This window comes from Lepidochelys kempii, chromosome 7 (genome assembly GCF_965140285.1).
Source record: "Lepidochelys kempii isolate rLepKem1 chromosome 7, rLepKem1.hap1, whole genome shotgun sequence".
Taxonomy (NCBI): Eukaryota; Metazoa; Chordata; order Testudines; family Cheloniidae; genus Lepidochelys; species Lepidochelys kempii.
In genome coordinates, this window is record NC_136386.1 from 45,620,455 (window position 1) to 45,646,708 (window position 26,254).

The following is a 26,254-nucleotide window of genomic DNA, read 5'->3' on the forward strand; positions in this document are numbered from 1 at the left end:
GAGAGGATTTGTTTAGTGGTTAAAACTGAGAACATAGAGGCATGAGGTCTGTATTCTGTTCCCAGTTCTGTTACTATCTTGCGCAAACATTATCATTTTTCAGACTTTAATGTGGAAAGTTAGACACCTAAATCCATATTTAGACATCAGAAAATTTATTAGCATAAGGACAAAATCTAATAATCCATTCTTATAATAATTATGATAAGAAAAAAATTATATTTGTCACCTTTTAAAAAAAATTATACCCTAGACAAGTGTCAGTAGAATTTTTCAGATTGCAGTATAGAAATGCAAAGATGTTTTCTTTACAGTACCTTTAAATATAGTTATGATGATAAAAAGTGACATTAACATGTCAACTTCCACAATAAACTTGCTTCCTATGTATCTTCATGGCATACAATATCTGTTTATCTTAGTGACAAAAAACAAGTATAGACTCTTTCTAGCATTGCAAAACTAGGTATGGAAAAGTGAGATGTTTCATGCATAAACACAATTGGCAGCCACATTCTAATTTTTGAATCTTTATTATGAGTGCTTGAGTAGGAGGCAAAAAATGCTCATTGTGATTTTGGAAACCAAGTTTGAGTTTTTAAAGAACTGTCTGTTAGAAAAATCGTCTTTTGATTTGTAAACTCCACAAATTTTATATAGAATCACTGAGAGAGAATTAAGATGGAACTTCACAATGTAACTTTTCTGAGTATCACTGCACTTAAGATAGTCTTAGCAGTGCTAATGCTGTGCGTTGTCAGTAGTAACAGATGTTGCCATAGAAGCCTAGGAAATGGTCTGTATCTAGAACATAAAACATGGCAACAAGATTTAGTGGATGATAGACTTGTGCTGCATGTGATATGAGATCCTGCAACACATGATATCAAGTCTGACCAGGTACAATTAGCCCTTAGCCAGCTTTTATTATTATTACTATTATAAAAATTTTGTGTATATGTTTACTAAAATATCCTAGGTACAAGAGAGATTTACAGAATTTGTTCATGCAAGTGCAGTGTAGATCACTGCAGACAAACTGACAAGACTTCTGTTGCCTGGCAGCCCATGACGTGATAGAGCGGCCTGAAGTGAAAGCTATAATAAGTTACATGAGAGACAACTAAAAACATAATGAATGGTTACAAATAATATCTGACTGATTTGAAGAGGGCTGATTAGCATGTTTGATTTATCAAGAAAAAACATTTTATTTTTATTATGAGATTACTCTTTTGACTGAAGTGTCCCCACTTTAATAACTAATGAACTTTGACAGTTTGTCAGAAAAGGTGGTGTTTAGGATCATGTTTCAAGCAATTCATCATTCAAGCAATTTTCTCTTTAAATAGGGTGGGGTGTGGGGAATCCAGATACTGCTAGCATGGTAGTGAATTTTAGGGGTTTCTTCTTAGAAAGTTGAGAGAAAAAGGCAGAGAAAATTCACTGAAATTCACCAAAATGTGTGTAAACCCCTCTGTTGAATGGACCCTAGCAATCCCCAGATTCCTGGTTTATTTAAAAAAAAAATTAATTATTTCAACCCTCACATTACTGTCCTCAGTCCCTCTTTTCAGAACAACCTCAACTCTTCCAGATTTCTCTCCTCCAGTACAGCTCTCCTTCTTTACTCCACTTTCATGGCTCCCCAGTCTTTGCTGTACTCCATAGCTTCTGGGCTGTCACCATAAATTCTTTTATTCCGACAGAGCCTCATCCACAACTACCCTTCTTTCTTCTCCCCTTAGGTGGAGATTAAACTTCTATCTTCCTTACATGGGCATAATCTTCTCAGCTCCCTAGCCATCAACATCTACCTCTCCTACTGACAATGGCTGAGAAGTAATCTGCTAAAGAACAGCATTGGCAGCTGCAGCCAAAAGAGACAGGGGATTGGAGTAGCTGATCACTAAGAGGCCCTTCTTTTCTTACAGTACTTCATGTGGAGCTCTGTGTGTTTGCCAAATCTATACTGCAGAATTTTCAGTAGAAATTACTCCTTGCAGCAGAATTGTGCTCCAGAATCTCATCTTTAATTTAAATTATATATTTGCTTATAATTCTGAAGACAACATTGAAAATGTTGTTTTAATTTAACCAATGTAGTGAGTTTACCAATAACTTGAAACAATATCATGAGAGTTTTGAAGTGTCCCATTCATCTCAATAGGTTAATTTTGAAACCTGAATAAGACAATTTTAATGTCATGGTTCTTAACTATTATTTCACTGCTGATCATTTTCACAGAAATATGCAGCTAACTTGCTTATCCCACAGTCCCAAACTGTCTCCCACTCCTCCCTATGTGTCACCAGAAGCTTCAATTCTGTCCTCTACCCAACAGTATACAGCTCTAGTTATGCCAATGACAAGTGCTGATACAATTGACTGTTACAAATACAAAAAAGTATGGCATGCTGAAAACTGAAAATACTGGAACAATATAAAGTAAATTTAATTTCATATAAAATAAATAAAACAGATGCTATTTTGCTGACCACTGTTTATTAGTAGAGTTACTTAAAACCTCAAGTATTTTAATTTATCTGAAGCTGTTGCATAATTTCCACCCCAGTGCTGCAGAATCCAGAGACCTTGCCACAGGCTACACAGGGTGTTTACAGTCTTCTTCAGAACTTGATCAGTCTTTGGACATTGCCTGGGACTGCATGTACTTGGGACAGAATGGGAAAATTCATCATGTCAGAACTCTTGTCAGCTGTGCAGGATATGCTGTTAATAATATTTGTTTTTATCTTGAAAATGTGGCCTACAACTGAACACTGCATTCAATTCCAGAAATCTACAGTAATTGTTCTCTGGTTGCACAATATTACAAACAACTTAATTTCACAAGATTACAGTGTTTCAGAAGCTTAACAGTGCCATTTCCAGAGGATGGGCAAACCTTAGATAAGGAATTAAAATCTTCACATACTACTCAGATGGATGGGGCCATTGGTGTAGCGTTATGCAAACATCTCTTTCACAGTTATTTTCTTCTTCAGTATAGGGAACCCTCTACCCCAGCTTCCAAGGGTATTCAGTAGAGTAATCTTTCTTGACAAAGTGGCACGATATAACATGTCTTTAGGAGACCATCAGGATGATTGTAGTTCAGCCACATTTGGCACTGCAGAACTACATAGCAGAGACGACCCGTGCCTGCCAATTGGGGGGGGGGCAGAGTGAGGGCAGCCAGCTTCAGCAGTGTTACTGAGCATGCTCAGTGTGTGTGAGCATGCTCACAGGCCAAGCAGCAAATCTGGGGGGAATGTGACCCTGCTTGCCCCCTCACCCCCCAACGTGTTGCCTCTGCTACACAGTAAGGTGTGCATAGAGAGTAAGAAATCTGGCCGATTGGGTCTTTTGAGGTCACTTCCATGGGCAAACAAAGGAACCAGTTATTTTATGTCTTATTAGGATAAAGCTATTTCTAGAGAACACATTTTGTCTCTGAACCACAGTCTACCGCGGGAGGAGCTGGATGAAGAGAGACTGGGCAATTTCTGCTCAGCTTTTAAGCCTGGATTCCTAAACTTTTGAAAGCTGATCCCTCCTTCAGGAAAATGAAAACAATTATATACCCCATTACAGTCTCATCACGTGTTGTGAAAGGCCTACATTTTTAATTTATACATCTTCTGTGTCCCCCTTCCCCTTTTCATTTGTCCACACACTTTTTGGCTCTGGAAAACACTGGTGTAAATATTCCTCTCCTTTCTTACATGCTTTGATGGGCATTAACATAGTTAATAATATTCACATCTGAAGAATCACCCATTACAAAGAATGGAACATTTCACACCTCAGAGTTGTCAGAACTATTGTTTCTTCTAGTGCTGGTCCCTATGTATATTGCACACATGGATATGCATGCTCTCCATGCAGAGATGGAGATAGCAGCAAGCAGTGTCTGTTGGTCCGCGTCTTCGCAGATGCTCTCCTTGTGCTCTAATCCAAAGGCATAAGTGGTGGTGTGGATTGATGCTTCTCCAGTTCCTTCTTACGACTGCATGGCTTGAGTTAGAATCCTCAGCATCCTCAGCTATCCTTGTTCTTTTCTGCATCTGTAGTGTGGATATTGTACATCATTATATAGCTTTTATAGTTTTCTAGCTTTAGAAGTTCATGGTTAGTTTAGTTCTTTCTGCTCTGGGAAATTTTTCCCCACAGAGAGAGACTATGCTCAGGGTTCTGGGGCTTAATAACTGTATTATCTGCCCCCATTACTTCTCTGTCAGTGATGAACATCAGCACTGCCTCTATTGTCTTGGAAAGCCTCGTGTTGCCTCCAAGTGCAGCATTTACTGCTCCTTCTCTCCCTCAACCCAGAAAGAAAGGGAGCTATGCTTGAAGGAACATCTCATAGAGAAGGAAGGCCATTACACCACAGTTGGACCCAGGCCAGGGAGATCCCCATGTGTAGCCTCAGTCTGTGAATAGTCTCCCTCCAACCACAAGCTCTGGGGCTGAGGTGGGGTCTGTTTTAAGACTAAAAACCCTCTCATGAGAGAAAGGGGCATGACCATAGACACAAGGACAGATCCCCTTCCAGATCTGCCTCTGAAAGAAAAGATGCCTTTCCAAGTTGGGCGAGTCCTCATGCATGAGTTTTAAGGACTTAAGCCTGCTTAAATCTTCCATTCAAGAAGGGAATGTGTGAAAGGGGGAAGGATCTGTTGGTACCGGCTCCATCTCACTGACCAAAAAACTGGAATCCGACAACTCTGTTTGGGAGTTCCATGTTGGATTTCCCTTCCATGGTACTACCTCAGCCAAGACAGGTCTATTCTCTTGACATCGCAGATCCGTTGGTACCAACCTCGGGTACTCCACGTACTCTGGGTTGAACTGAGACTTTTACTTCCATGGAGGATGTTTTTGCATTCCCATACCCACAATCTCTTCTCTTCTCAGGTCCAGTCCTTATTAGAGATATTCTTGCACCAGAGGTGACCACTTTAGGGAGAAACAGGTTCTCCCTCAATACAAATGGGAGTATTCTACTGCTGGCATCCCCAGAGAATATGACTCAACTTTCTCATTGGAAGAATATGACATTTCGTATGAACCTTCACCCTCCCTCCTAGAGAGACCAGTCTAGACAGATCATCAAGGAGGTTTTGGAATCATTCTCCTATCAGACAGTGCCTTGGAGGATACCCTCCCCAGCCAGTTCACCCATCATATTCACCTTATTTTTGGCCTCTGGGATCTGTATCCTGGGTGTCCCAGATCTCTGCAGGAATCACACTGACCATCTTCCCCAACTGGGCCAGCCATGATTACAACCAGCAGGGTAACTCAACACAATCCCAGTGCCACATTTTCCCAAAATCATGTGTACAGTAACACCCAGCCTTCTCCTGGTCAATTCAGAGAAATAATGTTTGGTTGTTCCTCTAAAGACGCAAAAGCACATCGTTGCTTATTGATGTAAATAGGGTAAATATACCCTTCCATTTAAACAAATGCCTCAGTTGGTTTATATTAATAGTAAAACAAGTTTATTAACAAAAGAAGATAGGATTTTAAGTGATTTCAAGTATGAGAGATAAAGTTAGAAAGTGTTACAAGCAAATAAAAGTGAAAAAGTATCTAAAAGTCTGTAACTAAGTCTAGCAAAGTACAGGCTTTGTTCAAGACAGTCTCTTTGAGCCAGGCTGACTTTCACTCAGTCAGGACCTTCCACAGAAGTACAAGAGGCTGTTTTCCCTTGCCTTCCTAGGTGAAAGATCTTCACCTATGCATGTTTATCACCTACATTCAATTTCTAGAGACCTCAATCCTCATTGGTTGAAGGACCCATCTTTCTCAGTTTGCAAGAGCTCTCTTCCCTTGTGTCTGTTTAATGATGGATGCCAAAGATGGCTTCTGTGTTTGGTTATATCCTTCAAAAGTGAATGACTTTGTTTCAAGAGGCTGGATGACCTCTTGTTGTTCTTACCTTTCTGTGGGCTTCCCATCACCCTATGTGAAAATGGGGCTTCCATTGTTTTGATTTCACCATGCGTAATTTACATATGAGACTGGTAAATAGCTGCCTTCTCTCCTGTCTGGGCGGGAACTTCTTCCTCCCTGTTTGACCACAGACTTCAAAATGTAATATTATTAAGTAGCCATATTTCCTCATATAATGTTAATACATACATTTCACAGTTATGTTAATCACCAGTGTGTCATTAGCTTTCAGAAAATACCTTAATTTATATACTTTTATAATACAGTAATATTGTCAATTGCTTATCACTTGAGGTTCAGCCCTCGTCTTTATAGACCAATAAACCTTTGGAATGGATTTTTCCAGGGGATACCCTTCAAAATAAAGTTGATTCAAGTGGAGAGGAGGGTGAGATGGAGTCTTGTGGTGAAGGATGTACCATGCACTTTCTTCCCCCACTTGCTAGCTCAGGGGCGGGCAAACTTTTTGGCCCAAGGGCCACATTGGGTTTCTGAAATTGTATGGAGGGCCAGTTAGGAGAGGCTGTGCCTCCCCAAACAGCTAGGCATGGCCCAGCCCCTGACCCCTATCTGACCCCACCTGATGACTCCCCGGCGGCCCCTGCCCCATCCACCCCACCCCCAGCTGTCTGTCCCCTGACCTCCTCCGGACCCCCTGCCCCATCCAACCACCCCTTCTCCCTGGCTGCCCCCGGACACCCCGCCCCTGACTGCCCCCCGCCGCCCCATCCAACCCCCGCTCCTTCCTGACTGCCCCCCGGTACCCCTGCTCCCATTCAACCCCCCCTGTTCCCCGCACTCTGACTGCCCCGACTCCTATCCACACCCCCGGCCCCTGACCATCCCCCAAACTCCCCTGCCCTCTATCCAACCCCCCCCTTCCCGTGCTGCCTGGAGCACTGGTGGCTGGTGGCGCGGCTGCATCAGGTCAGGCAGCCACGCCGTGCAGCACAGAGCACCAGTTCAGGCCAGGCTGTGCAGCTGCGCTGCCCCAGGAGCTCGCAGCCCAGAGCATTGCGCTGGCGGCGCAGTAAGCTGAGGCTGCGGGGAGGGGGAACAGCAGGGGAGGGGCCGGAGGCTAGCCTCCCAGGCCAAGAGCTCAGGGGCCAGGCAGGATGGTCCTGCGAGCCATAGTTTGCCAGGGTCCAGGCAGGATGGTCCTGCGAGCCATAGTTTGCCCACCTCTGTGCTAGCTTAATAGCTTTGTTTACCTAATATGTAAAAATGGACCCTCGTTGTCTCTGCTTGAACTTCAGGCTTATCAGAGAATCAAATACACATTCTTTTGTCTAAGGCAAGCCTGTTTACCAACTACCCCTGACATGCCTGGTTTAAACACACTTTAGTCATAATTCTAGCATATATCCATAACTCTTAATAACCACCATGTACAAACATCACACAAGAATATTAATGATCAATGAGTTATTAGTTTTCATGTGATACCTCACAAGGCGTATTTTCTACAAAGATTATTATAATAGCGTGTACAGTGTGAATACAGGGCTTTTTAGTGTTGCACGCACCCAGCACCTATTTCCTTGAGGGAACAGTGATCCAGATTACAGCACCCCAGGTCAATTCAAGGGTGATAAATGACTTGACCTTCTGGGTTGGAACATTTTCTCATCTGCCAGCTTCCAATTTAGGATCACGAACTACCAGGCCCTGTTAGTGGAATATGATTTCACAAATTATACTAAATTTGTGGAATTCAAAGAAAAACTTCCCCTGTAGGACAGGACCCAATTCCAAGCACTCATTGATGAAGGCAGTCTGGTGGCTAAAACATTTGTACAGGAAGCAGTAGTAGATGCAGCCAATATTATATCTAATGCCATTGCCACAGTCATTGTCGAGAGATTCAAACAGTTGCTTCACTCTTCAGGGTTCTCTAGGGAGGTCCAAAATACCATAAAGGGCTTACTCTTTGATGAGACCAGTCTTTTCAGTGAGAAGACAGATGAGTCACTTCATTCCCTCAAGGACTCTAGGACAACCCTCTACTCCCTGGTCTTTTATACACCATGGTCAAAGAGGAAGCACCACAAACAAATGTGCAGACACAGACCCTGTCCTCAGGCATTTTATCACCAATGTTCTCACAGGCCACCCTGTAAAAAGGTAGAGTATGCATAAATCCAGATATACAGCTTTTTCAACCTCAACTACTGCTGCGCAATCTCACCCACCAGGTTTTTTTTTGACAGGACGCTCAAGAACTGCTTACCACTATCAATGACATTATATACTGCTCTCCAAACATTTGGTGGCCCTCTCACCCTCTTCATGTATAACTGGAGGGCAATAACAACAGACAAGTGGTTACTAGAGATCATCCACTTTGGCTATCGATTTCCACTCTCCTTCCACTCACAGAGCCCCATCCTGACCCCTCTACAGGGACCTCTCTTATGAAGTGATTCTCTATCAGGAAGTGGGTTCTCTCCTCCAGTGAGGAGCCATAGAACAAGTACCTCCTCAGCGTTAGGGGAAAGCATTCTATTTACCATACTTTCTAGTTGCCAAGAAAAATGGAGGCTGGAGTAAAATGTTTGTATTCACATGTCAGAATTAAGAATGATTACACTGGTCTTGATAATCCCCTCCTTGAAAGTTTTTCCATTCTGACTAACCACAGCCCCCAGGGTCTTCACAAAGGCCTTATCTGTGGTGTTGACCCAGATGAGATGAAATGGTTACACTGTCTTCCCATACCTGGATGATTGGCTGCTTATGGGCAGATCTAGTTAGGACGTCCAGTCAGCAACCATCTTTTTACTAAGTTTCCTGGCATCCTTGGGAGTCTGTGTAACATCCTACTTTGACTCCCAGGAGGACTATAGATTTTATCGGGTCAACCCTAGATTAAATCTTAGCAAGGGGTCTATCTCCCTATGGAGAGATTCCATGCCATGAACTCTTTAATAAGAAAAGTCAGTCTTGATCCTCAAACTACAGTCATTGTTTGTCTGTGTGTACTGAGCACAGTGCCCTCATGTACTTATGTAATGCTGTTTGCTAGACTCTGCCTCCATTGTCTGCAGGTCCAGCTCAGCTCTGTTTACTCTTGAGACAGTGACTACATGAAAACTAGGGTATCAGTTCCCACCAAATTGCAGCCTCTTTGGTTTGCTGGACAAAACCAGAGCAAGTGTGTGTGGGAGTATCTTTCATTCCACCCCAACCAGTGTGACCATTATCACAGATGCATCCTTCATAGGATGGGAAGCCCCCTGGGAACTCATGCTAAGCAAGGCACCTGGACCCCTCAAGAAGCTAGCATGCATATCAACCTTCTAGACCTCTTCGGAGCAGTCTGCCTCGCCTGTAATGCATTCCTCCCACTGGACAACTGTCTTCTACATAAACAGAGTGGAGCAAGATTGCTTTCTCTGTGAGTTGAGGCAGTCAGCTTATAGAACAGGTGCATCAGGAACCACATAGCACTCATGTCAACATATCTTCCAGGGACACAGAATTCTCTGGCAGGCAATCTCAGCAGACATTTCTCCACAGAACATAAATAGGAGTTATACAATGCCATCTTGAATGAGAGATTCACCCAGTGTGGAATACTATCCTGGGACCTGCTCACTTCCCAGACAAAGAATAAATTCAGCCTTTATTGCTCCAGAACAGCTCCGGCCAGGGGTTCTAAGGGCGATGCGCTTCTCCTGTCCTGGACAGACTACGTGAAGTACACGTTTCTTCCCATTCTACTACTACTACAGGTACTGAGAAAGATTGACTCGAGTTTTCTCATGATTATTGTCATCGAATCCAACTTGCCCAGACAGTTCTGGTTGTCAGATCTTCTACAAATACCAGCCCATCTTCCCATCAGCATGAGATCCTTCCCAGATCTGTTGACCCAGGAGAACAGCACAAGCAGACATCCCCATCGAGACACTGTGCACCCGCAGTGTATTGTTTGGATGGGCATCAGACCTAGAAACTTTCCTGTTCAGAGAACATCCTGGCTATTCTCAATCAAAGTAGAAAATGCTCCACCACAAAATGCTGTCTGGCTAAATAGAGATGCTTCTCCACCTGTGGGCAACAGAACCATTTCTGTTCAGGGGCTATGGTCATTCCTGTTGTTCTTGACTACATCCTTCCTCTTAAGATGTCAGGCCTTTCTGTTAGCACTCTGTGGGTCCACCTAGCAGCAATCAGCGCCTTTAATCCTCCATTTGAAGGATATACTTTTTTTCCCCTCACCCAGATTAGTCAGATTTCTGAGAGGCCTCATTAGAGCCTTCCCATCCCTTATGAAGCCAGCACCACAATGGGACTTCGGTCTTGTACTTTCCACACTTACCAGAGCTCCCTTTGAGCTGTTGTCACTTGTTCCAAATCCCATCTCTCTATGAAAGTAGTCACCTTCCTAGTTGCCATCACATCAACGAGAAGGGTTAGCGTATTAGGAGAGCTGATGGCAGACCCACCATATTTCTTAAGGAGAAGGTTTCTTTTCATCTCCAACCAAAATTCATTCCTAAGGTGATCTGAGTTTCACATGAATCAACTGATTTTCTTTACCAACCCTCATGCTTCTGGGGAAGAGAGGAGACTTCACTCTCTTGATGTCAGACGAACTTTGGCTTTTTACCTACAGAGAACAAAACCAATTAAAAAACATCTAGGCTTTTTGTTGCTATAGCAGAATGAACATGGGAATAAGCATTACTTGCTCAGACACTAAGTAGATTTCTGAATGTATCCTTCTTTGCTATCAGTTGGATTATCTCACCCCATGGGTAAGAGCCCATTCCACTAGAACATAGGCAACTTCAGCAGCATCATTTGGAGCTGTACTTATTCTGGACGTTTGTAAGGTGGTTAGCTGGATTTTCATCCACACTTTCAGAAAGCATTACACTTAGTCCAGGTCTCTTCTGCAGATGCAACATTTGGAACAGCAGTGTTAGTCTTCTATACCAGCTGTATCCTCGCACCTTCCTACTCTCTGAATACTGCTTACTAATCACCAATGTGTGGAACACATATAGGAACCAGCACTCGAAGAAATGGAGGTTATTCACCTGTAACTGGAGGTTCATAGAGATGTGTGAACCCTATCTGTATTCCACTACCCACCCTTCTTCCTCTCTGCTGTGGATATTGTTTGATTTGCAGTAAGGAGAGGAACTGGAGATGTCAGTCAACACCATCTTTATGTCCTCAGATCAGAGCACAAGGAGAGCAACTGTCTAGGCATGGAGCAACAGACACTGCTTGCTTACAGAGCACCAGTCTCAGGTTCATAGAGCCCGTGTATACATGTGTGGAGTACAAACAGGGTCATAGGGCCCACACATCTCTAAAAACCTCCTGTTATGAGTGAATAACCTTTATTTCAGGCTCTCTCAAAACTCAGGCAGACATTACTTCATTGGTTACAAGTGGGTCACGTTGTCAAGGTTTTCTGCACAATTGTAATAGCTAGAGACTTGCAAGAAATCTGAAACTGGAGAGCAATTGAGAAGTCTGTCCATGTATTCTGTCTAGTGATTCACACACCTCTGGGGAAGAGGGTGCGCCCCACACTTTGGGGAACACTATTTTGCTGGAAGCAATGTGTTCCTGTGCTGTGTGCCCACTCAGGTACTCTAGTTTGGGGAACAGGGTCATAGCCCTGCCCAAGCCCATACCTCCTGCCTCCTTGGGGTAGTCTAGTGCTGCCAGTAGTGTTGTACTCATGCAACCCTTGTTCTCACATGAGTGGAAGTAATGGGATTATGCTGGCCCCTGAACAGTGATTCAAGGCTGGTGGGAGACGCCTTGAGCCCTTTCCCCTCTCTCTGCCAATTTGTAGAGGGCTGTCTGTCTTGTGGCCCAATTATTTATAAATGTGATGTTATTTTAAAAGCATTAACACCATTACTTTACCTTTTCTGGTTTTTTTTCTGTTTTTCGTTTGGCTTTTTGTATTCAAAGCATGTATCTTATACAGGAAAAAAGGGAGGAATAGTTTTTATATCACTTTGTACTGGCTGAATGGCTATAGTAGCTCAATATGTATATTTAGTACACTTTTTTTATATACTGGCAGAATCATTTCTGTCATTCTTTCTGTGTACTGTCACCAGGGAGAGAATGCAATGACTAAACAGATTCTGTGTGCTATATGAAAAACTAAATCTTCTCTAGGGCATTCATCTGCCCTGGAATTCATGTCATTTCTTACCCGATCTGAGAATGAGATGTAAAATTTGCTCCCTTCTTAATGTTTGTTTTTGCTTTGTTAGGGTATCTCTTTAGTGGAAACTGTATAAAATTCATTTTTCATTACTTAAAGTAATAAACTGCAGTTGTTATCTCTATTTTGGGTAAGACATTTCTCACTGGTTTGTGTTTTTGGAAGTTCATAATTCTCTCTATATAGTGCTTTTATAACCAAAAGGAAATTTATACCTGTATATTTTCAAGTCCTTGTGTTACTCCATTCAACAAAACCACCATTTTATTCTTCCAGATATAATAGGTATTTCTTCTTCGAATAGCGTCCCTATGGGTGCTCCACTGTAGGTGTGTTTGTGTCCCTGCGCTGCTGATCGGAGGACTTAGGTAGCAGTGTTTGTTAGGCCTGTACATGCGCTGACCCCCCTCATGCTGTGCCATGAGGCTAGTCAGCGCAAGAAGGCTAACCCCCTCAATTCCTTCTCAACCACTCCTAACAAGAGACATAGCAATTCACAGTCCATTAAAACTATCACTTTAATTTACATATCCATAGTTAATCTCCTAGTTTATAGTTATAGTTTTGTTTTCTAATTTTATCCTTGAAAATGAAAATTAAAAAAAAAAAGACTTTAATTTCTTTTCCCGCTCTTTTTTCCCTGCCAGGGACCCTTCCATCCAGTGTGGTATGACTGGGCTTTAAGGAATATCTCACTTGCAATGAGACCATCCTGATTGCAGACAAGCACTTAGTGCATTCGCTGCCTCAGACTGAGAGCTTGACAGAAGATCATCTTCATGGTGGCTGCTCTCAGGCCTGAGTCACCTGGCAGACGTGAATCTTCCCCTCAGCCCTCTACATCTAAGGGCGGTGGGTTGAAGAAACAAGCTGCAGACTCCTTTCATAAATAATCTAATAAATGGGTGGGAAGTCCCCACAGTGAACCCTGACATAACTGTAAGTAGCGCCTACCTGCAAGCAGGCAGATGAAAAATACTATGTGCCTGCCAAGGAATTTGAATTCCTTTTTTTCCATTGACCATCCAACTCCATTGTGGTGGATGCCATCAACTCCTGCGGCTGCAAACACCAGTCGAGGGCTACTCCTAGTGACAGGGATTGGAAGTGCCCGGACCTTTTCAGAAGGAAAGCGTACTCCTCAGCCACTCTTTCATTCCGTATTACCAGCTACCAGGCCCTCACAGCAAAGTATGACTACATAAACTATTCAAAACTGAATGACTTCATTGAATGGGTGCCAGAGTCACAATTTGACCAATTTAAGCCCATTGTCCAATGGGCCAGTTAGTGGCAAAGATATGGGTGCAGTGTACCGTCAATGCAGCTGACACAGTGGCTAGCTCCATTTCTACAGCTGTGGTTGTGTGACAGGTGTTTTGGCTCCACCTGTTGGGCTTCCCAAAGGAGGTGCAGTCTATTGCAGAAGACCTCCCATTTGGGGGCACAAAGCTCTTTGTCGAGAAGACTGGTGCCTCCCTTCACACCTTGTAGGATTCTAGGACAACTTTCTGGTTGCTGGGCATCTATACGCAAAATACATTAATTTATAAGGGGTCTCACTGTAATTAGCACATATTATCAAGGTGACATACCAAAGGATAAAACCCTAGGCCCACTGACAGATGGAATAAAATAAGAAATATAAAGGGTTGAGGCTTTCGCTTCTCTTTTATACACTTGGGCCCAAATCTCTCTTATGACCTGGACCCAAATAGCTTTTTTTGGCCTGCACCATTGGAGAGATAATAAAAGGAAAGGAAATGACATGTGGAAATACCCCCAGCACATGGGGCTTCCTGGCTGACGTAAAGCTGTCAGAACGAATGTGTTCTGGCTCTCAGCAAATGGCTGGCAGAGATAGGGATGGGGTGTATCCCGAGGGCTACTGCATTCCAGCTGTCTGTGCTCAGATGACTGGGAGCCCTTAGGAGACCATGGCCTGGTCAAGCATTAATTAGAGCAGTCTAACTTAATCTCAGGTGTGGACATGTCCCTGGGAAAGCCCAGAATACAGGAAGCACAGAGGTGGTTTAAAGGCCCTTTTGCCCCTTCCATTCCTGCACTGATTTCAGTAACAAAGGACCTAAGAATTAGGCTCAAAATCTTCTCAATATGCAGCTTATGTGTCATTGTCCAGATTTCCTAGCTAGCTAAAGCTTTTACTGGTTCCAGTGTTGCTTGCAGATGAGCACATAATTCCAAAAGCATATCTATGGAGGCAGTAATTTGGAGTACCCAATTTACTAAAAAACAAAAACAAAATCCTATTGTAGAAAATTGAGAAATAAAACACAAAATTTTTCAAAAGACATTCCAGGTGTGCAGAGGATGAAAGAAAGCACAGAGACTTTTCTGAGAAGATGAAATGGATATTGTTCTTGGCATCAAGGATGGATTATTTTGTGAGGGTTTGGGGGAAGACAAGGGTGCTGATTTATGCCAGGGCTGCATGCAGTAGCGCAGGGGTGGCCAACCTGTGGCTCTGGAGAAGTTAATATGCTGCTCCTTATATATGCATCGATTCCAGGGCTGGGGCTACAGGCACCAACTTTCCAGTGTGCTGGGGGGTGCTCACTGCTCAACCCCTGGCTCTGCCACAGGCTCTGCCCCCACTCCACCTATTCCTGCCCCCTCCCCTGAGCCTGCTATGCCCTAGCTCCTCCCCCTCCACCCCCCCGAGCCTCCTGCACACCACAAAACAGCTGAGCGGGAAGTGCGGGGAGGGAGGGGGAGGCCCTGATCGGCAGGACTGCCAGTGGGCAGGAGGCACTGGGAGTGGGGGGGAGTGGAGGGAGAGCTGATGGGGGGGCTGCTGATTATTACTGCGGCTCTTCGGTAATGTACATTGGTAAATTCTGGCTCCTTCTCAGGCTTAGGTTGGCCACCCCTGCAGTAGTGCCTTAAAAACAAGGACAAGAAGTTTGAACTTAGTTCACAGTGCAAAAGGAAGGTGGTAAAATTTCTGAAAGAAAGGGATGGAGGTGTGTGAGGTATTTTAAGAGGTGAGTGAGAAAGATGAGTTGGCAGTGGTAATGTGGACAATTTGGAGGGAAAGACAAATTTAATATAGAAAAGACCTGTTACAAATAGTATGTAGTAATCAAGTAAGGCAAATGACTGAGATATAGAGCAGCGATTTAGCTGATTGGATGGAAAAGTTGTGAAGGAAAAAGGGACAGGACTTGGTCCTTTGTTTGAACATAGAACTAATTTTAACTACTTGGTTGGATTAGAATCGTAGACTTTAAGGTCAGAAGGTGGTGTTTTTAACTGCGTCTTTGTTTTAGAAAAAAGAAAAGGAGCACTTGTGGCACCTTAGAGACTAACCAATTTATTAGAGCATAAGCTTTCGTGAGCTACAGCTCACTTCCTCAGATGCATCTGTTTTAGAGTTTACTTTGCAAATGTATATGTATTTTAACTGGTGAGAGGTACCCAGGAACCCTTGGGTGCCATTTATGAATCATTAAATAGTTAACGCTAACTAGAGCATCACTTTGATAATATAAAAACTGACGAAAAATTTTATATAAAAATATTCCATCTTATTTCTCCATTTTTATGGCTTAAATTGTCAATACCATTTGATAAAATTGAGCTTTGTCAGTGTCTCTATTATAGTAACATATTAATTGAGCACTGCTGTATAGGGACAAAACATCACATTCCTCCTTACACTTTTACTCTTCTAATGAAGCTTAATTGGTCATTCCCATTGTTTCCTTTTTCCCACTGGTTTTTGTGCTGCCTTCCATGCTTCACTGTACATTTAGGATATCTTCTCTATTCTAAGTGTGTCTTCATTCAAAGTTGTCCTGAATATTCTGGGTGAGATCCTGAATCCTGCTTCGACCCCTTTACACTATGCTGGAGTGGCATAAAGTAACCCTAAAAGGTCCTGGTCATGTTTAGGGAGGGGGAAATAAGGGAAAAGGTAAGAAAGCTGCCTCTTGCAAACCCTCTTGTGAGCACCGGTGTTGGAGAGTGCTGGAGTGAGGCTGGGATTATGAGGGACATGTCAGGGATTAGGCATGCACCATGCAGCACTGTGGACATTTCAGGCAGCTCTGCATCCCGCAGGGCAGACTGGGGAAGCTGCTGTAATTTAGACAGGCCCCCAACAATATTCTTAAATTATGCTGGTGTCCTTTCCAGCTTCCAGAACAGCCCAGAATCAGGAAGCCAAAGGTTGCTAATAGACCCCTTATACCCCCACCCTCCTGAGTGGAGAGTTCTGTGCTGCCCGGAAAGCGCTAATCACTGCCAAACAGCTGTTTGGCGGCAGGAAGCACTTGGAGTTACGCAGAGGAGCGGGGACATGGCGCGCTGAGGGGGATGTGGGGCAGTGGGTGAGGGGAGCTTGGCGGCTGCAGGAAATAACTCCGGGGGGGCGAGGATCTTGGCAGGCCACAGCAAATAACTCCGCGGGCTGCATACAACCTGCCGGCTGCATGTTTCAGACCCCTGCTCTAAATCTTCCAAATATTCTTCTGTGGCTTGTGTGTTTAGATTGTAAGCTCCTTGGGCAAGCGACTGTTTTTTCCTTTGGCTATTGGTCAGTACCAAATAAAATTTGAGTGCTTTAAAATAATATTATTGTAATTTAGTGAGAAATTGTATTAATTGCAGTATATTTATAGATATTTCTCTGCTGGCTTCCTTCCAGGCCTCAGTACCTCTAAGACATGTATTGTTTCAAATGACTAATGATGGATAGGACAACTTAAATAATTGTTTTGTGGGATATGTTGATTATATTTGATAGTGTTAGTCTGCATGATTTTTGCTAGTTTTGAGTTACCGTTGTCAATTGATGCACAAGATAGGTAATGTTGAGTTGAGTGTTGCACTTAAAGTTGGAATTCAACCTCTTTATTATTCATGAAAAAATACAGCATATCCTCCCTTGGCCAAAATGACACCACTTAAAATTTCAGTAATGCATAAACTTTGGGAGAAAAGTCAAGTAAATTTATTAGATAATTTGAGCTATAATTAATTTTATTTGGGATTGCACACTTCATAGCTCGTGTGGGCTGAGCTTATTGCCCATGCCAGGGGCTCCTTGCATTCCTCCATTCCTCTCCACAAGCTCCCTGTGTGCCATCCTCCCATCCCCTTCTGTTTCAGGGACTCCCTGTAATTCTCCCAATCTCCCCACTGCCGGGGGTTCTGTTTGCCTCCCATTTCCCACCTCCTCCCATACCAGGATCCCCATTCTCCCTCCAGGCACCACCATTCCTATTTCCCCCCATGCTGCCTGTTCCTCCTTTTCCCCCACCCATACTAGGATCCCCCCATTTCCCTGCCCATCGGGGGGGTTCTGTTAACTCTCCCCCATTCCAGGGTCCCCCATTGCATTGTGTTCCCCCATTCCCATTTTCCCCCATACTAGGGTCCCCCAATCTCTCCCCCACCAGGGGTTCTGAGTGCCCCACATTACCACCTCCACCCTATACCAGCGTCCTCCATTCTCTCCATTATGTCAGGGTTCTGTGTCCCCAGATCCCTCTCTTCCTCATTCTCCACCCCATGCCAGGAGCTGTTTGTATCCCACCATGTTTTGTCTGGGTGAAAGTCATTTAGGATGTCATCATGTGAAAAACTATTGGGAGAATGAGCAGAGATCAGATAAGGTATTGTTATGTTGAAAGTCTTTAATGAGTGCCATTAGTTTATTCCTTATAGACAAGTGTTGAGTGCTTGAAGCTGTGGCTGTGCTAATCAGATGGCAGGGACTCCATGTGTCCCCTGTTTTCTGGTTTACCCAAAAGCCTATAGAATTCTGGCCTCTGATACCAGAAACAGTCTTTGAACTTTTTAAATTTATCAGATAGGGCATTCAAAAGTTACTGCATTACAGACTGATACAAAAATGCTATCAAGTGGATAGTAAGGTCTTCACAAGCTCGGCCAAAAAATTTAGCATCTCGTGTCAAATCTTTTTTTCATGGCCTTATTTTAACAGTGGAATAACACAGACTCTTCAGACTTCCCATATAGTTAAATGATAGAAATATTTTGTTTTAGACTACTTTTAAATATTTTTTTAAAGGATTAATAGTATTTTTTCCCTGTATTCTTACCCTGGTTTGAGGATCGCACTGGGGCTGAGACATGATATGTGTCTAGAATGATGCCTACAGTGAAGCAGCACATGTTCAGAGGCAGAAACTTAGAAGCCTATGGAATTTTTACAGCTGAAAATTTACATGTTGGTTGAGTTTAGTCAGGCAGCAGCTGAGTGGCGGTTTTGTGGATCTCAGTGGTGCTTACATTGAGACTGAGACACCTAAGTCCCTTTGTTGATATGGCCCCATTGATATTTGTTGCCTGTATTTGTTGCAGGCACTGTGAAGAATTATTTTGTTGTGATTTACTATTGCCCATGTTGATATTGACCTAAATGTTTTTCATTCTTTTGATTGTGATAGACAAGTTTTGGGGACCTTTGCCTGTGTTTTTAGTTTATACTAGGTACGCCAATTAAATTCTGGACCTTAGTACCTTAAGAGTTACAGAAGGGACTTTCAAAAATGTTTGGTATGAGCTGAGCTCTGCTCCCAGTGAAGTCAATGGCAAAATTCCATTGACTTCAGTAGGGCCAGGATATCACCCTGGGAGTTTTACCATTGACTGTAAATGGAGCAGCGTTAGACCAATGCTGAATACTTCTAAAAATCTTACCGTGTGTGCATCCCACCCTTAGGTGCCCAAATATGGGCTTAAGAGCCTAACTTTAGACTCCTATCCTTGAACTTTTTGGTCTATGTGCATAAAAGAGTTTACAGTAATTTTGTTTATGTGCTAAAGGTCTAAATAACTTCTAATTATTAAAAATGAAGAAAATTTATTTTAGTATCAAGATTTTATGCCATTAAGAGAAAAAATTCAAAAAATACAGTTTTTACCCCCTGATGCGTATGCTTAATTATAAGTAGTCCCATTGAAGTCAATGGGATGATACATGTAACTAAAGTTATGTACCCACTTAAGTGTTTGCAGACAGCCTCCTACTAGTGGCATTAAAACAAACAATATTTATAATTTAGTGTATATTATAAATTTTAATCTAAAGATGCTATAGAGCAGTTTTTCAAATTAGTTTTAGAAAGACTGAACCTGATTTAAATAAATTATTGCGGGGGGGAATCAAGTGATTTCAATTGGTTTGTTTTAAATTGCTCCATCCAGAAAGGTACACTTTCAAGAGTAGGATGGAATTACATACATATAAATTCATGTTTTTGCCCTTCTCTTTCTGTGATTTAGGCCTCAGGTAAGAAAACAGTACCTAATTCTGCCTTGTGGTCCATGTACCTTTCTAGTACTGCTAAAATATAGCAATCAGCATACAATTCAATTTCAAGATTTACAGTTGATTGCCTTTTTGTGGCCATAATACTTAAAATAGAAGTTGTTCTAGAGTTTTTTTTTTACTTTTTGAAGCAAAACAAACTGCAGAAAAAACAGAATGGAATGACTGTGACAACCTGGAAAAGGAACCAGGAGTTTGTATTTTATTTATTTTCTGGAAGCATCATGACATTGAGGAATATATGGGGAAAAGAGTGATTCTTTTGTGAGTTTTTTTTTCTTGGATAATTGATGAAAATCTCATTTGATTTTTTTAATCTCTCTCTCCCCTCCGCCCCCCCCCACCAAAATGTACTTTTACAGAAGCATAAGATAGATCTTTTCTACAAACTGCGCCATGTGATGAATGAACTCATTGACCTGCGTAGACAGCTGCTGTCAGGTCACTTGACACAAGATCAGGTGCGAGAGGTCAAGAGACACCTTACAGTGCGACTGGACTGGGGTAATGAGTAAGTACAAGTACCATCCAAGTGCCATCTGTTTTAATTAAAATGGAATGTTTTTTGTGTAATGGAATTTGCAAACAGTTGAACTATCTTCAAGTTGTTGGCAACTGAAACCAAATATCACTTTTTACATTCTGAGTTGATGGCGTACCTCCTCCCCCATAGATATACATACAGTAATTAAAAATTCTAAAAATGTATGATTTGCTTCTATTATTAATTCCTTTCTGAAGGAGTCTGTATTTTTCAATGTGTTTTAGGCCTTTTCGTTTAAGTTGTACAGTGAATATTAACTCTGAGGTATTCTATACATTGTAATTTATCTACATTATTATTATTATTACCATTTTGCCATTTGAAAAATTGTTACTGTCAGTGGAACAGCTGTACATTTGGGTGACACTGTAGAATAGCCAGAACTGGCACTGTCTGATCAAATGATTAACACTGTGGAGCTGAGGCTTATAGTATTCAGATTTAATTTTGTTTTAGGTCTTGTAATCTGTATAATTCTCTGCTGATGCTTTCTCAGATTTTGTGCCCAGATTTTGATGATCAGTCCTGTTGTAAAGAGGTGGCCATTTGAATCTTCTTTTTATGGAGCCAAAGGTATTTACAGTAATTTAGAGTTGAATATGGAATTATAATTAATTACTTAACAAAAAAACTAGCCCTATCCCAGAATCGACTCTTGGAAAACAACAAGGAAAAAGCTTGGCTTGCCTAGTTCTAAGGCCAAGTTCCGTGAACAGATATGTTATGCGTGGCATGCACATGACCTTTTCAGAGGAAATGTCACCCCCTTAGGCTTACAACAACCTTTCTTCAACCAGGATGATGGATAAGTTATAATTAAAGTACAGAGTAAAATTCTGTGTAAGTTACCAAAAACAGAAAAAAAATCAAATTTTCCTCCCTAACTTATTCTAGTCGTGTCCACATTCCTTGAACACCTGTGTCAGGACTCCCATGGAGAAGAGTACAGGAATGAACTGTCAAAAACTCAGCTGGCCTCTCTTCTTAAATTAATATATTAGTCTCTTCTTAGCTGAAAAAGAGGCTCTGAAAGATGTAGACTAACGGAATTACTTAAGTGATTGTCTTGCATTTTAACTCCCACTAATGTAAATGGAACCCAATAACCATCATGATGCTTTGGGATTCAACCCAGACTAGTAAAGGGTTGTTTCACCACCTGCCCAGCAAATCTAGATGCCTTAAATGGTCTTGCTGTGGCTCACAGCCCTGACAACAACAGCCAGCAGACAAGCATGCAGGTCACACCCTGGTTTCCATTGCTCAGTTACTTTTGCAGAGTGACCCAACACCCTCCCAGTTCCGAATATCCCCAAAATCATCTGCTAATGTGGCAATCTGCTGAGGTTCTCAGAAATGCGAACTCCTGTGTTATTCCTCTCAGCCTCAGTAAGTGAGAGTTTTGCTACTGCTAAGTTGTGTGACAAGTCCCTGACAGACCAACTTGTCTGTCTTGCCAGTAAACTCTTCAGGACACACCTTGTCTTGTATGTAACAAACAGTGAATCCCCAGCTCCCGAGTTCCCCAGAGACGTCTCCATGCCATGCCCAGCCCTCTCCTGGAACACTCTCAGAAGTTAATAAGTTTGCTACTCCTTTAAAGAAACTGTGCACTGCAGTTCATTAATTTAATTAGAGTTTGACAACTCTCTTATTTCAATCATAGCACAGAATTGGTTTTTAGTAAAAGTAAAACAAGTTTATTTAACAAAAGGACATAGGATTAAGTGATACCAAGTAAAAGGAATAAAGATAAAAAGGGTTAAATGCAAACAAAAGTAAAAATACATTTCTAAGGCTAAAACTTAATTTCAGCAAATTACAGTCTTTGCCTAAGCAGGTTTCTCACCTAAACTCAGTTCCCAAAGACTTCAACCCACTTGTTTGAAGGATCCAACATTCCATATTCAAGAGCTCTGGTCCCTTTAATTTCCCAAATGATGGATAATTATGAGGGTTCTCTCCCCATTCTTTTTAAAGTCCAGTAAACCTTTAAAATGTATTATTTGACAAGTAAGCCCAAACAAAGCTTCTCTCTCCTCCTGGGATGTAGATGCCATGATGTCTTCCTAAAGTTCATTGTCCCTACTTCAAGAGGCAGGAAGGCTTTCTGTTGTTCTTCCCTGCCTGTTGACTTCCTATCATATGGAAATGGGGCTTCCATTGTTTTGATTCCATAATGCTTAATTTACATTGGAGACAGATAGGTAGCTGTCTTCCCTCCTGTTAGGGAGAAAAACCTATGCATTTGGTCACAGACTTTAAAGCATATCATCAGTGAGTATGCATAATTCCTCATATAGTGTTAATGCATATGTTTCACAATGAAATGAATCACCAGTGTGATAAAAGACCTTGATACACTTTTATAATACAGTAATATTGTATACAAACAGTTGATTTAATTGTATCTTTGAGGTTCAGCCCCCCTGTCTTTAATAGTTATAGTTTCCCCCACTTGCTGGTTTGATGGCTTTGTTTACCTTGCATGTAAATGCAATTTCATTGACTCTGCGTGGTGATCAGGGTGGTCAAACAAGTACACATTTCTTTGTCTAGGGCATACTGTACTTATGCATTGCTTGCCAAATACATTTTAAGAACATAATTCTAGAATATCCATAACGAGGGGTGAAAGTAATATAAAATTTTTACTGGTACGGCCCTTTTAAATCGCCGGCCCTGGGGCAGCTGCCTCTTTTGAGCCCCTGCTGTTGGCGGCCTGGGGGGGGAGGGTGGGAAAAAGGGGCAATATCGTTAAAGCGCTACCAGCAGGGCCGCTCATGGAGGGGGGAGCAAAAGGGGCAGTGACGTTAAAGCTCTGCCACAGCAAAGGACCCTCCTTAAAGTGCTGCCACAGCAGCGCTTTAATGTCGGCTGCGTACGGGCCGGTACCATCTTCTTACCGGTACATTGCACCGGCCCTTACTGGCCCACTTTCACCCCGTCCATAACACTTTTTGTACACATCTTGTATATACCTTACACAAGAACATTAATGATCAGTGAGTTATTAGTTTCCCAGTGATATATTGCATACCACTTTTTGGGTATATGTCATGACAACAGTGTGTTAAGTGCTGTGGGTATGTCAGGCCTGACAAGAGTTGTTGACACAGAATAGTGAACCTCCAAAGGGCCTCTGTGTCACAACCATACAGAAGCTTTATCCCTAGATATTTTTGCTGAGAGAGGCAGCAGACAGAGTGAGCAAGAGGAAGTGAGAGAGGGAGTACTGAGAAGAAAGGAATTTGGACTAAATGGTAGTTCAGCACTGACGGGAGTAGGTTGCTCAATTAGTTGTTAGTGGACCAAAGAGGAGAAGTTCTGTTAAATAAATAATACAATAAATAAGTGTAAAACTTCAAGATAAAACCCATTACCCAACCACCTTATAGAAATGAGCAATTGAGGTAAATGATGGTTAAATGTAACATCTGTTAGGTAAACCAGTAATACAGTGGTATTCTGTTTACGGTGGTAGAGAAAGACAGAACTTATACTGTGCTAGAGAAAGAGATGGGTTGAAATCACCGAGGCAGAAATAGAACAGGATATTAGATAAAAGTAGGCATATGGTATAGTGCGTGTGTGTCTGTGTATGTAAAAATCTGTATACTTGTGTGAGAAACATAATAGAAAAATAAATGAGCTGTACTGGGATAAAAGACATGTCTGAGGTATGGTTGGATGAAAAAAATCAATGGGCTATTGTAATACCAGGCCGTAGACTATATAGGAAGAATGGATTAGGTTATAGAGATAAGAGCATAGCACTGTATCTAAAAGATGCCATAAAATTTAATTAGATACAGTTTCTGAGTAGGGAGGATGATACAGTAGAATCCATATAAATTCAAATCCCATGTCACAATAATACAAATATATTAATAGAGTTATACAATGAGTCTCCAAATAAGGAAAAGTATGTTCAGCATATAATGTTGAGGGAGATCAAAGAGCCAACTAAAGAAAATAAAACAGTAATAATGAGTGCCTTCAAGTATCCACATACATATAGGTCACGTTGGGGGACAGTTTAGAGAAACAACTTCAGAATTTGCTTCTGGGAATAGCTAGCGCTATGGCAAACAAGAGGAGAAGCTATCCTCAACTTAGTCCCTGGAAACACTCAGAAGTTGTTTCAATAATGACGATAGTAACAGCAACAGTAATCACAATATTATTAAGTTGTTTATACTGCCAGGTGACAGGGAAGAGCTGCAAGGGTTTCAGAAATCAGTGCACATAGTCTTGGTCTCCAAGACACCATGAGAACTGGTGTTTGGGAGCAACATCTTTTTCTGCAATCTCCACCCTTAGGGTATGTCTACACTACGGAATAAGGTTGAATTTATAGAAGTCGGTTTTTTAGAAATCGGTTTTATATATTCGAGTGTGTGTGTCCCCACAGAAAATGCTCTAAGTGCATTAACTCGGCGGAGTGCTTCCACAGTACCGAGGCTAGAGTCGACTTCCGGAGCGTTGCACTGTGGGTAGCTATCCCACAATTCCCGCAGTCTCCGCTGCCCATTGGAATTCTGGGTTGAGATCCCAATGCCTGATGGGGCTAAAACATTGTCGCGGGTGGTTCTGGGTACATATCATCAGGCCCCCATTCCCTCCCTCCCTCCGTGAAAGCAAGGGCAGACAATCATTTCGCGCCTTTTTTCCTGAGTTACCTGTGCAGACGCCATACCACTGCAAGCATGGAGCCCGCTCAGGTAACCGTCACCCTATGTCTCCTGGGTGCTGGCAGACGCGGTACGGCATTGCTACACAGTAGTAGCAACCCCTTGCCTTCTGGCAGCAGACGGTACAGTATGACTGGTAGCCGTCATCGTCATGTCTGAGGTGCTCCTGGTCGCCTCTGTGAGGTCGATCAGGAGCGCCTGGGCAGACATGGGCGCAGGGACTAAATTTGGAGTGACTTGAGCAGGTCATTCTCTTTAGTCCTGCAGTCAGTCCTATTGAACCGTCTTATGGTGAGCGGGCAGGCGATACGGACTGCTAGCAGTCGTACTGTATCATCTTCTGCCGAGCAGCCATGAGATGTGGATGGCATGCAGTCCTTCTGCACCGTCTGCTGCCAGCCAAAGATGTAAAAGATAGATGGAGTGGGTCAGAACAAGAAATAGACCAGATTTGTTTTGTACTCATTTGCCTCCTCCCCTGTCTAGATCCCCTTGCCTTGTGGCAGCAGACGGTACAGTACGACTGGTAGCCGTCATCGTCATGTCCGAGGTGCTCCTGGCCACGTCGGCTGGGAGCGCCTGGGCAGACATGGGTGCAGGGACTAAATTTGGAGTGACTTGACCAGGTCGTTCTCTTTAGTCCTGCAGTCAGTCCTATTGAACCGTCTTATGGTGAGCGGGCAGGCGATACGGACTGCTAGCAGTCGTACTGTGCCATCTTCTGCCAAGCAGCCATGAGATGTGGATGGCATGCAGTCCTTCTGCACCGTCTGCTGCCAGCCAAAGATGTAAAAGATAGATGGAGTGGATCAAAACAAGAAATAGACCAGATTTGTTTTGTACTCATTTGCTTCCCCCCCTCCCCTGTCTAGGGGACTCATTCTTCTAGATCACACTGCAGTCACTCACAGAGAAGGTGCAGCGAGGTAAATCTAGCCATGTATCAATCAGAGGCCAGGCTAACCTCCTTGTTCCAATAACGACAATAACTTAGGTGCACCATTTCTTATTGGAACCCTCCGTGAAGTCCTGCCTGAAATACTCCTTGATGTAAAGCCACCCCCTTTGTTGATTTTAGCTCCCTGAAGCCAACCCTGTAAGCGCCCCTCCCAGCGTCAGAGCAACGGCAAACAATCGGGCATCTGAGAGTGCTGTCCAGAGCAGTCACAATGGAGCACTCTGATGGGGCTAAAACATTGTCGCGGGTGGTTCTGGGTACGTATCGTCAGGCCCCCGTTCCCTCCCTCCCTCCCTCCGTGAAAGCAAGGGCAGACAATCATTTCACGCCTTTTTTCCTGAGTTACCTGTGCAGACGCCATACCACGGCAAGCATGGAGCCCACTCAGGTAACCGTCACCCTATGTCTCCTGGGTGCTGGCAGATGCGGTACGGCTTTGCTGCTCAGTAGCAGCAACCCATTGCCTTCTGGCAGCAGACGGTGCAATACGACTGGTAGTCGTCCTCGTCGTGTCCGAGGTGCTCCTGGCCACGTCGGCTGGGAGCGCCTGGGCAGACATGGGCGCAG

The 26,254-nt window shown here is 42.9% G+C and overlaps 1 protein-coding gene across 11 annotated transcripts in view; it reads left to right on the forward strand.

The window, feature by feature from the left end:
* The window catches only part of DOCK3 (dedicator of cytokinesis 3), a 585,647-nt gene that overhangs the window by 256,136 nt on the left and 303,257 nt on the right, over positions 1 to 26,254 (forward strand). For all 11 annotated transcript variants that reach the window (XM_073352483.2, XM_073352491.2, XM_073352484.2 and 8 more), the window contains exon 6: positions 19,854 to 20,002. In XM_073352483.2, coding sequence (XP_073208584.1) covers positions 19,854 to 20,002 — 149 coding nt within the window. The remainder of the gene's footprint in view (positions 1 to 19,853; positions 20,003 to 26,254) is intronic.